Source organism: Podarcis cretensis, assembly GCF_951804945.1.
Source record: "Podarcis cretensis genome assembly, chromosome: 8".
Lineage (NCBI taxonomy): Eukaryota > Metazoa > Chordata > Lepidosauria > Squamata > Lacertidae > Podarcis > Podarcis cretensis.
Genome location: NC_137177.1, coordinates 80,565,688 through 80,578,114, shown reverse-complemented (window position 1 = coordinate 80,578,114; position 12,427 = coordinate 80,565,688). Strand labels below are relative to the sequence as shown.

At 46.3% G+C, this 12,427-nt stretch overlaps 1 protein-coding gene across 2 annotated transcripts in view; it reads left to right on the top strand.

The window, feature by feature from the left end:
* IFFO2 (intermediate filament family orphan 2) overlaps window positions 1-7,356 on the top strand; it is a 46,631-nt gene extending 39,275 nt beyond the window's left edge. The window contains exon 9 of one of the 2 annotated variants that reach the window (XM_079987039.1): window positions 488-7,356. In XM_079987039.1, coding sequence (XP_079843165.1) covers window positions 488-593 — 106 coding nt within the window. In that variant the 3' untranslated portion in view covers window positions 594-7,356. Of the gene's footprint in view, window positions 1-484 lie in introns of both variants that reach the window. The other variant, XM_079987038.1, reaches the window with a different exon arrangement.
* Window positions 7,357-12,427: the final 5,071 nt, after the last annotated feature.

Below are 12,427 nucleotides of genomic sequence, written 5' to 3'. Positions count from 1 at the left end.
CACCTGTTAACTTTTATTTGCCCTAGTGGGGTGGTGATGGAGAGCTTTCGTTCAGAGGTATTGGGAGGGACTCAATAATCTGAAGACTAGCTGTTCTGAAGTGTCTGGTTTCGCTGAAAGTACCAAACACAGCAGGCCCCAAGATGTAACTGTTTACCTTGAAAATCCAGTTTAACAGCAATACTGTTTAAGTACGACAGATACTTCATGGCACCCAGTGGTCCAGAGCACTAGGGTGCTGTCTTCTCCAATTGTCATCTCACGTTTTGCAATGTCTGCAAAGGGTTTTACATGTTGCTATAAAACTGTTGATGTCTGAAATGCAGCAAACATATTGCCCTTTGCATTCTGGGGAGCCAGTACTTCCCTACTTTATATCCATGCAAGTTGAACATGCTTTTGCCGCTGTTTAACATGGAAAGACGTCTTATTAAGAGGATGGACCTAACCACACTCTTCCTCTCTCTCCCCTTTTCTTTGTCAGCAGAAATTCCCCATCTCCCAGTTCGGTAGCCAGCAGTGACTCAGGAAACACCGATGAAATTCAGGATGAGTTTGACAGAGAAGCAGACGTTGAGCCCATGGTCAGTTGATAAATAACCAGAACGTTCTGGCGCAAGGAGAGAAGAAAAAGAAAACCCAGAAAAAGAAGAGATTTCACAAATGCAGAGAGATCAGAGACTTCAAAGCCCCTAGCCTTGGGGGTGCCAAGGACTTGATCTAGTATTTTTTCCCACCCCATCCAAGGATTTGGTGCTGTAAAAAACATTTATACTGTTCTACAAATGACAGGTGTGGAGTTCTGTAAGAAAAAGTATGTGTATATGGTATTTTAATTGTGCCTTTGCCCCAAGCTGAGCCACTTTGAGCTCCACTGGAATATCATAGTGCTTTTTATATACAAATGATGATTCTAAATAAGCTTCTGATAGCAGAAGAATGAATTGCTATGGAAGTTTAGCACTGGACTGAAGTGCTGGGCAAATTGGCAGAGCAGGCCCCGTGGCAACTAAGTAGCAAATATCACACCATTGAGCAGCAATGAGGACAAGTGTCTTTTGTGAACAGGATTGAAAGTGTCCTCCCCTCCCAATCTTAGCCCTTTAATGACACCTGCTCTTGGCTCATGCAGTTAGAAGGGATGTGAATTGTGGCTTGAGAGAATCCTTTCAGAGACCTGCACAACACCTTTTCTGCTGAGGTCCAGAACTCTATTAGAAGCTTGGTGGCAAGGCAAGAATAGCAAAAGTCTGATGGGGTGGGAATAACACTGTTTTTAATTACTATGCAAAAACAAGCAAGCAAAGCGTCCGCCTTATTTGTATGGAATGTTAGGTCACTGCTGGGCTTCTCTGAAGGAAGCTGAGCATTCACTTTGCACACCTTTACTTGTTTGTGGAGCTTGTTTTGGCCAAGGGAGCTTCCTACTGCTGCATCTGCTTCCAGTGATCCTTTGGTTCCAAACTTTCTCCCTTCCCTCCCTCTTTTCTTCACCCTCCCCCTTCATTTGTACTTTAGCCATCAAATGATTTCCTCTCAAAAAGTTACTGTTGAGGAAGGACTGCATTTTTGTGCTGCTCTCGGAAGCTTGGAGCGTGATAGCTTTCCAAACCATCCTCAGAATCAGTGTTAACTAAATTATAGGGTGGGTGACATTACCTTTCCCAAGACCCCTCAGCAAGGAACGCAGCTTTAGATGTCTTGAAGCATGTCAGGTCCTGCACCTGTACAGTGGTACCTCGGGTTAAGTACTTAATTCGTTCCAGAGGTCCGTTCTTAACCTGAAACTGTTCTTAACCTGAAGCACCACTTTAGCTAATGGGGCCTCCTGCTGCCGCCGTGCTGCAGCAGCACGATTTCTGTTCTCATCCTGAAGCAAAGTTCTTAACCCGAGGTACTATTTCTGGGTTAGCGGAGTCTGTAACCTGAAGCATATGTAACCTGAGGTACCACTGTATTTCAGGTACACTGAAAATAAGTATTACCAGATGTGGATTTTTTTTAAAAAAATCAAGAGTACAGTATTGTATTGTCTGGCACTAAGGTATAACTGTCACATGCTTTGTTTTTCTGAAAAGCAAGTGAGACTAGCCCCTCACTCCATCCTTTGGTGGCTTAAACACAAACATCTGATGTTTATTTGCCAGATAGTCAGCTGGGGTTGGTGCCATGAACCAGCATCTTCTTGGTCCAGATCACTTGCTGTTATCCAGAACAAAAGAGTAGCTCTTTGCCAACATGGTATCATTTATGCTGCCCAGATTTGGAGGCACAATCACCCTTCTGGCAAAGCTGCTGTGTGTGGGTGGGTGTAGATATTTATCTCTCCTGCAAAATGCTTCTTAATGACACGAAATGCCTAGAAGAAGCAGCCTCTCCCCTCATGCCTACAGATCAACCCCTAGTAAAAGCTGTTCCATGGCTGATGGGCTCCTTCCCCGCCCCCCGTCTCCGGAGTGCTTTCTTGTCCCATTGGCTGCTGCTTTGGGTTGCTGAAGGTGATGGCTGGTTCCTAGGCAGATGAAACACGTCTGTCCTGTGAAGGAGACACTCCTGGGTGGGGAAGTATTATTTGGCTTCAGAAGGGGAGCTTTACTATATTCCCATCCATGCAAAAAAAAAAAGGGGTGGGTGGGAGATGCAATATAAAAAGGGACACTTTGTGTTCGTCCTGATTTGCTGCTTGAAACTCAAGTTTGCTGCTTCTGGTTAGTAGCTTTATGCCCATTGCTTAGCGACCCTTAAAAAGCTTGTTTTTGCAACTTTTGGTCAAGCGCTTCATCGCTTTCTCTCTCTGCTTTGGAAAAGGAATCTCATTCCTAAGCCCTTATTCTTTTCACCCCATTTCTATCCAAAGCTGTACCCTTTTCTGACTGTGAGTTTTGCAGCTTTTTTGGGGGGGGGGAGGTGGAGGGGAGACCAGCAGCCCTGTCCTTTCCAAAGGGTTGGGCCTTGGCACTTTCATAAATAGCATCTCAGGGTCCCGAAGCCAGCATTGAATGTTGGCTCTTTTGCTCTGCAGTTTCTCCAGACACTGGGAGACCCGTCTACCCAATCTGGCAGCTCCTGGGTGCAGGTTTTATGCGTACCTGCTAAACTTCAGTTGCCCAGAAATTGTAGGATTTACTATTTCTGAAACAGAATTTGAGCGGTTTTTACTTAAGGCCATCCAACTTCATTGCTGCTAATCTTCTTTGGGGGGAAGGGTGTGTTTTAAACTTTAAGAGCATGTGTCAATGTGTTTGCTTTTAATGGCTGGCATGTTCAAGGTAGAGTGTAGTAGGTAGGCATGGGCAGGGGGAACTGGTTCTTGTATGGTTGTATAAGTGGGTAGGGGATGAGGTTTCACTGGTCAACACGGAGGGCATCAACAAAATGGTTCATTTTGTAATGACTAGGTGAGTACTCAAGTAAGCAATTATTATTATTTGTATGTGTTAGAGGTAGGTGGGGATTACCTGTGTAAGAATAATGATAGAACAGAATAGTAGTGGTTAAGGTGGTGGTTGGTATCTTTTTTATCATATGCAACCTGAATTTAAAAATTTCTCTTCACATTTTGAATATGAGGTTTTATTATATCTGAGGGAGCATCAGGGTGAGTTCACGAATGGATCAGTCCCTTAACAGTACAGCTTCCTTCGTATTGCATTTCTTTCAGTCAATGCTGCTGGCTTTAGTAGACAGTGGCACCTCAAGATTTGCATTTAGTCTTGTCCATCCGTAGCAACCAGATTTAAAGCTTGTCAGGAAAAAAAATGTGAAAATGCTGGACGTGAATTGTGCTGACTTCGCCCCCCCCCCTGTAAAGCTGTAAATACTTTATTTTCTATTCTTGAAGCAGTGTCATATTGACACTTTTTTAAAAAATGAATTAAAATTGGGTGGGCGTGGGGGTGGGAATCTTATTTTCTTGTGGGTTTTTAAGGGATTTTTTAAGCCGGCTAATTTCCTTTACTTGTTAGTGAGAGGATGAAGATCTGTCAAGATTCCTAAGCAAACTGGGTTTGTAAAAAAAAAAAGAAAAAAAAAAAAAGAATAGGCGAATTCAATAGACGGGCCTTGTGCCTGCTTTATGGATGCATGTTGTTGTTGTTTTAGAAAAAAATGTCCAAAGAACAATAATGTTGAATTATTCCCAGTGTTTTATTACTACATCTTGGCTCAGGCAGTGAACAAGTATGCAAAGCTGCTTTGAAGATGAATGCCAAGGACAAAAAGGAAAACCACCCCCTAATGAAATTCACTTAGCTTAAATGTGTACTCTTCAAAGGGGACGCTGTATTTTTAAAGGTGTTAAGTTCAGACATCATAACCGTTGTTTGGCAGCATTTGGGGGAAGCCGTGTAACAAACTGCAATAGCTGAGAAACATGCTCACCATCCTTCAGTCAGGGCTCTCCAAGGTTTTTGCCTCTCACTAGAGGGAAAACAGAGCAAACCTCCTGTCCTGTCAGTCTCTCCACATGCATTATTCAAGAAACAAACCCTTCTAGATTTCCCCATGTGGGAACTGAAATGGAGGTAAGGATGTGGCAGCATTATTATTATTATTATTATTATTATTATTATTATTATTATTATTCAGTCTGAATTATTTGTGTGCATGTGTGTACACAAACACACACATACACAAAGAAATGGGTCAAAATCAGTTTTCTGCATAACATGAAGTAACGCTCAAATCTCAAGAGGGTTTATCTAATGCTATTTCTGCATGAAGATAATGGACATGAACTGTTGATTTCAGTGGGTCTACTCTGAGTAAAGCTGATTTGGCTCCAACCCAAAGGATTCCTGTACTTAACACCATTCCTGGCTAGCTCACATACTCAAAATGTATCAGAGGGGGAAGGATGGTTGTAGCAAATTAGAATCTGAATGATGGGAACCTGTGTGGTGGGTGGGTGGGTGGCCGCCTTATCCTCTCACCACTTCATTTTTGAGTTGGCCCAGGTCGATGGTGCTCACAAAAAGAATTCAGAGTTTTAGGAAGGTTGTACCTGACTTAGCACTTTGCTACCTATTGCAGCTTGGCTTGGCAGTCAAAAACAGCAAAGTTCAATGTCCCAAATTTTCACAGTAGCAAAAATATAACTAGATTTGCCCAGCCAGTACTCTGGATGGAAGATTAATAATAGCAAAGATGTTGTCTGCCTTTGTTTCCAACAATATCTGCAGCAACAAGCAGATAGTTTCTGGAAGGTGCTTCCACCTGAAAAAATGATTGTATGGATTTCCCTCCAGAGCCCTAGGCATGCTCCTGGTGTATGCAGGAGTCTCTCTGCCTTGTATTGGCTCCTCCATCCCTTCAAACACATTGAGCATAAATTGATGAGAGAGCCATTCTAGCCTTGTAACATTCATGTCACGTGCCAGTGCCAGAGTTTCCACAACTTGATTGTTGTGTCTCTCTTGGAAGCAGACTAGAAGAGGATGCAGGTTTCAAAACACAGTCATGCTGCTGCAGACTGTTCGCCTGCCTCTATAAAACTTGCTGCTCCAGATGGTCAATAGCACAAACTCAACTTTTCCCTCCTGGTAGGTTTTCAGACCAGTTTTCCAGATAATTCATAGAGGTGAACTTGAAAGCTTCTGTCTGCCAAGCTCTGTGCCTCCATCCTTTGCTGACTCTGGCTCTTTGTGAGAGATGTAGAAAAGGAAGGGCCTTGATCCATCTTGGCAGGAGAGCCAAGGCAAGACCACTTTTTAAGCAGCCTGCTTTAAAAATGGTGATTCTCAGCATTTGTGTCTGGTTTGGAGATTTCAGCCATCGTTTGTTATATAGCCTCTCCTGTTCTGAAGAAGCGGAGACACAAAAGTTTGGGTTGGTGTTTTTGCTATTTTCAAAGAGCTTATTAGCATTTCACACCCTTCATAGCTCCAACAGGCTTGTAGGTAACCTGTCATGTGTATAATTAGTTGCAGATAAAAAGCTGTACCAAAGCAGAGGCCTTATTTTTTCCCACCTTAGGCCCCTAAATGACTGACATAGGGGATGTGTTGTGAGAAGGCAGGCGGACCATTAAAAACTTCTGTGAGCTGGTAACCTTTTTGTGAATGTATCTTGCAGAGCTGCTTTTAGAAATCCACAAACTGCACTTTACTAGGCAAGGTAAGTTCTAAAATGGAGGCCCTGTTGATCTTGGCAGGTGGTGTCATAGGAATTGCATGGTGCAAAATAGCTGCTCGGCTGGCTGTCTTGCAGAAACCTAGATACAAGGGCTTGGGTGTTGTCTGTTTGCCGTTGGTTTGCTTGTTGGTTTTTTGTTTGCAACTGATGGCTGGTGTTCCTCCAGCAAAGGGACCACAAGGCCCCTCTGTCCCCTTGCAAATTCTGAATTTGCACGGTTGCCTAAAAAATAATGCAGCAGAGAAGTTTGTGAGTAGTAATGTGGGCATAGATTGTTTTATGACTTCCGCTATAAGGAATGTATAAGCTATAAGAAATTTATAACGTCCTCCAAATGCTGGTATCTTGTGGTTTTTAATTTTTTTAAGGTGGCTCAATTTTGGGGCCAAAAAGGGTAATCTGGATTAACCCCGCCGCTGCCGCCTTTCTCTTTATGACTGAAGTTGCTGAAGTATTTCCTTTCCAACTGCAAAAAACCTGACTACTTATCGAGTGGGGGATGGGGAAAGAAACTGTTTACTGTGTTGTTGTACATATTGTGCTTTATATTCTGTATATTAGCATTTTAAGGGAGTGGGGGTAACCAGATGTAATGTATTTGTTCTCTAATTGGGAGAAAGGTCCAAGGGTTAACCATTTCTTAAGCTTACTCCAGAAGCACATGCCTCCCACCCCCCATCAAAGAGGGATTTCCCTGTTACCTCATCTGTAGCACAGCCTCACACGAGCCTGTGTTTTACTGATGGTTCAGAAATTTTCATTTTGGATAGGGCACCCAGAAATTGTGTGAGCATCCTAGCACTTCCATGCTCCAAGTGGATTGCTGCCATGCATTCATGAGTGCCAAAAAGCTCCCACCTTACACATTCAATCTGACATCCCAAAGCACTGTGGGGACTTTTCCTCTTTTGGAAAAGGAAGCACACCCACGAGTCCTGTCCATCTCTGCTTGAACTGCCCTGTGCTGCTGGTCCTGCTTCTAGGAGAGGAGCTCTGAAACATGGTTCATCCTTCAGTTCTCAAGTTCTTTCTAGCAAATGTTTTGGTTTTGAATAATCTCTCTCCTCCCCTCCCCTTCCTTTTCTTTCACATACCAAACGGGCTTCTCTGTGAATCAGGGATAGTACCTGAAGCTTGTTGGTGGGGAAAACGGGTTCTGGTAATTCTTTGTTTAAAAGGAAAAAAAACCCTTACAATAAACGCCAAACTTCCTGGTTATTGAAAGTTTCGTGTGTGTCTATCTTTTTCTGCGGGGCTGGGCAGCATGGCAATGGTGGGCGGAGCCAGTAGCAGAATGGGTGGGGCAGTGGATGTGACTACCCCCTTTTGTTACATTTCATCCAGGCAGAAATCAGGTTTGCATGTCCCTCTCATACACCGTCCTTTTTCCAGGCAAAAGCTCTCAGGTAAAGGTAAAAAGGTAAAGGGACCCCTGACCATTAGGTCCAGTCGTGGCCGACTCTGGGGTTGCAGCACTCATCTCGCTTTATTGGCCGAGGGAGCCGGCGTACAGCTTCCGGGTCATGTGGCCAGCAGGACTAAGCCGCTTCTGGCAAACCAGAGCAGTGCACGGAAACACTACCTTCCCGCCAGAGCGGTACCTATTTATCTACTTGCACTTTGACGTACTTTCGAACTGCTAGGTTAGCAGGAGCAGGGACCGAGCAACGGGAGCTCACCCCGTTGCAAGGATTTGAACCACCGACCTTCTGATTGGCAAGTCCTAGGCTCTGTGGTTTAACCCACAGTGCCACCTGCGTCCAAAAGCTCTCAAGGAAGTGGCTATAGAGAAGGGTTGGAGTTGGGGGGTGGTTTGGCTTGAGGCTTGGATCTCCTTCAGCTCCTGGACCTGAGGTTCCCCACCCTTAATTTAGTCCAATGAAGACTGAGCATGCTCAGTGGTCACAGAACTTAGTGCCTGTCTGGGGAGTAGGGGGGAGAAAGTTGGGGGATGGAATGGAGTGTCCTGGAAGAGTGTAAGGCTGGCAAGAACCTGGAATGGGGTGTTCCACGCTGCAAGTAGTAGCAAGCCCATGTTGCTGCTACAGAACAAGGCTGTAGTTAATCCCCTGTGTTGCACACCAGGCTCCACCAACTCTGGTGCCTTGTAAGTGTTGTGGACTAAATCTCCCATCAGCCCCACCCAGTGTTGATGGGAATTACAGTTCAAAGCACCTGGAGGGCACCAGGTTGGTAGTGACTGATCTGCACCAACTCTTTCCAACTTAGGTGAAGCCTGTGAAGACCTGCCTCTTATGAGCGCAGGATCCTGCAAAACTGGACAATTCTCCCTCAAGCCTTTTGTAAGGTAAAAAGGTAAAGGACCCCTGGATGGTTAAGTCCAGTCAAAGGAGACTAAGGGATTGTGGCGCTCATCTCACTTTCAGGCCGAGGGAGCTGGCGTTTGTCCACAGGCAGCTTTCCGGGTCACGAAACACCATGATGGAAGCCAGAGCGCATGGAAACGCCGTTTACCTTCCCGCTGCAGTGGTACCTATCTATCTGCTTGCACTAGTGTGCTTTCAAACTTCTAGACTGGCAGAAGCTGGGACAGAGGAACGGGAGCTCACCCTGTTGCACGGATTTGAACTGCGACCTTCCGATCAGCAAGCCCAAGAGGCCACAGTGCCAACCGCGTCAAGCCTCTTGTATTCAGTCCCTCACTGTGGCATCAGGCTTTGTTTTTTCTTTAAGTGAAACTTCCATATAACTTTATCCTGGTACTTCCAGCAGGCCCATTGATCATGCGGTGTTCTGTTACCCCTGTTTTCTACTTATAGCCTTAGAATGCTAATAATAGCTCACTTCAAGGTAATGCTGATAATGGTCTGTCTGGATATATCTGTGTGCCGAGAGCACCTTTCCTTGTTGCTCAGCCTCCACTACCTCATTTAAAACAGAATTAGTTTTTTTTAAAACACAACACATTTCTTGAAAATATTATTTCATTTATTACCTGCCCTTTGCCAACATGTCCCCAGCGTGGGCTAGAACAACCTTAAAATTCAGCATTAAAGGTAAAGGGACCCTGACCGTTAGGTCCAGTTGTGGATGACTCTGGGGTTATGCGCTCATCTCACTTTATTGGCCAACGGAGCCAGTGTACAGCTTCTGGGTCATGTGGCCAGCATGACTAAGCCACTTCTGGCGAACCAAAGCAGCGCACGGAAATGCCGTTTACCTTCCCGCTGGAGCAGTACCTATTTATCTACTTGCACACTGACATGCTTTCGAACTACTAGGTTGGCAGGAGCAGGGACTGAGCAACGGGAGCTCACCCCCTCGCAGGGATTCGAACCGCCGACCTTCTGATCGGCAAGCCCTACGCTCTGTGGTTTAGACCACAGCGCCACCCGCGTCCCTAATTCAGCATTAACAATGGTTAAAACAAATAACGGGCTGCGTTCCGAAAACACATATCATGTGTCAAAAGGCCAGGGCAAAGAAGTGTGTCTTCAGAGTACAACAAAAGCTGCATTATGAAAGTACCTGATGGACCTCTGTGGGGTGGGAGTTCCACAGTTCAGAAGGTGCCACAGACAATGCCCTCTCCTAGGCTGGCCACCCCCCTGAGCTTCTGAGGGCAGAGGAACTACCAAGCACCCAGAAGGCTCTGTAGGGAAGGAGGTGGCCTTTTAGGTGATTGCAGCCTGAGTCTACGGCTTTAAAGACCCAGAGGGTACTATTGGAGGGTTTGCAATTTTTAACAGGCTTTTGTTCTGGGCTCCTCGCCTTCCTGCAAGTGTGTGTGTGGGGGGGGGGGGGACTCTGTTGCAAGAGGCCAGTAAAGATCAACAGCTTGCTTGCTTCCTCCATTTGTATCTCTGACTGATAGCAGACCTCAGGGGACCCGAAGTCCCTTGATGGGGAGTTGGCCTGCATAAGCCAACCCCAGTTTTCTTGCAAGAGGCACGCTGCCACCAATGGCAGAGAAAGTAGAACAGAGCCATCACCACTAGCAGCCCTGCTTGTGATTCCCAGCAACTAATATTTCAAGGCCCCTGGCACCGTTCTTAACAGGAGGTAGAACCTGCCCATGACGACTCAAGAGCTCTTGACCCAACTGCACTGTAGTTGCTGGAAATCCCAGGAGGAGAGAGGGCTCGTGCTCAGAGCCTGCTCTCAGACTTCCCTTTGGGCATCTATCTGGTTGGCCACAGTGAGAACAGGATGCTGGACTGGATGGGCCTTTGGCCTGATCCAGCAGGGCTCTTTTTATGTTCTCCAGCAATACCAGGCAGATATCCCACAGAGAAAGCACTTCCCTCTATCAGTGGTTCTCAACCTTGGGTCCCCAGATGTTTCTGGCCTACAACTCCCATGATCCCTAGCTCACAGGACCAGTGGTCAGGGATGATGGGAGTTGTAGGCCAAAAAACATCTGACTCAAGGTTGAGAAAGGCTGCATGGGTAGTGAAATAAAAAATTTAAGGTCTTATATATATCATAATGGGACGCGGGTGGCACTGTGGGTAAAACCTCAGTGCCTAGGACTTGCTGATCGTAAGGTCGGCGGTTCGAATCCCGGCGGAGGGGTGAGCTCACATCGTTCGGTCCCAGCTTCTGCCCACCTAGCAGTTCGAAAGCACCCCTAAGTGCAAGTAGATAAATAGGTACCGCTTTATAGCGGGAAGGTAAACGGCGTTTCCGTGAGCGGCACTGGTGCTGGCTCACCAGTTGCAGCTTCGTCATGCTGGCCACGTGACCTGGAAGTGTCTTCGGACGGTGCCGGCTCCCGGCCTCTTGAGCGAGATGAGCGCACAACCCTAGAGTCGGTCACGACTGGCCCGTACGGGCAGGGGTACCTTTACCTTTACCTTATATATAATAAATGTTCATAAATGTACCAACCAAGCGCATACATAGATGTGTGGACCACATGTCTGGCACAGCACAGGAGGACCGCCCTGAAACCATTTTCAAATGTTTTCTCTGCAAGGAGGGAGGAGGTGGGGGAGCCTCCCCATTGTCTTTTTGTTCACAAATCCTGTATTAAGGATATGTTTGTGTATGAATAGGGTGAGCCTGTGATCTGGCTCAGGAACTAAGTATTTGTCATTACAAAAGACTGGCCAGGCACCCCAGGGTATCCAATCAAGTAGGCATTAACAGGTAATCTGCCAGACAGGAGGTAAACAACGCACTCAGATTTCTGCTGTAGACCACCCTTTATGTGATGTAGGTATGATGTATCTGGGGTGGTGGTCTTGAGCTACACCCCTTCTGTGATGTAGATATGATGTTTCTGGGGGTGGTCTTGGACTCCAAGGCGGGCAGTTTGAAATGTCTATAGAAGGGTGGACACACCTTTGTTCTGGGTCCTCCTCCTTCTGCATGTTGCAACAGTTCAATAAAGATCAGGCTTTGCTTCTCAATATTCTCAGGTTGGCCTCTGTTATTTTCTCCGACCGATGAAGAACCTGCAAAGGACTCTATAAGGGCTCTTGTGTCCCCCATAAGGGAATAAGGGCAGATTTACATTTATTACAGTAGGCAAACTAAGGCCCAGGGGCCGGATCCGGGCCAATCGCCTTCTAAATCCAGCCCGCGGACAGTCCGGGAATCAGTGTGTTTTTACTTGAGGAGAATGTGTGCTTTTACTAGAAATGCATCTCTGGGTTATTTGTGGGGCATAGGAATTCGTTCATATTCCGCCCCCCAAATATAGTCCGGCCCTCCACAAGGTCTGAGGGACAGTGGACCGGCCCCCTGCTGAAAAAGTTTGCTGACCCCTGCTCTAGATGCATCTTCATAGCACGGAGAGCTGCACCGGTTGCATTTCTGCCTGTGGTCCAGCTGCCACAGACTAAGGGAAAATGCTTGCTTGGGTCTGGGGCCGATATCCAACCCTTTGTGAATGCATTGGAAATGCTGCAGGATTCCTTAGTTTGCCCCCCACATTTTTACACCCGCTTCCTTAGCTGATTCCCCCTTTAAGACATCTTTGCTGCGTTTCCCCTTTACCTCTCTCATTTAAAGGTTGCAACTTGAAGCCGGCGTCTGATTGGTCGGAACTCTGCGGTGCCGCCTTCTGGTTGGCTCCCGCGGCTCCCTCCCCGTTTTCCGCAGAGCATTGGGTTAGCCTACTTGCCTTTCTTTGGGGGGGGGGAGGCAAAGGAAGAATCTAAATATAGATACTTTCAGCTAGGGATATTTGAGGCTGAAATCTGCTGAGAAAATACACATAACAATAAATGCTTTCGGAGCTATGTTCTGTAGCAAGGCGTAATGGGTTGTTCTTCTCGGGGGCGGGGGAATACAGATATCCCCCCCTCATTGCTAAGAGAATGGTCCA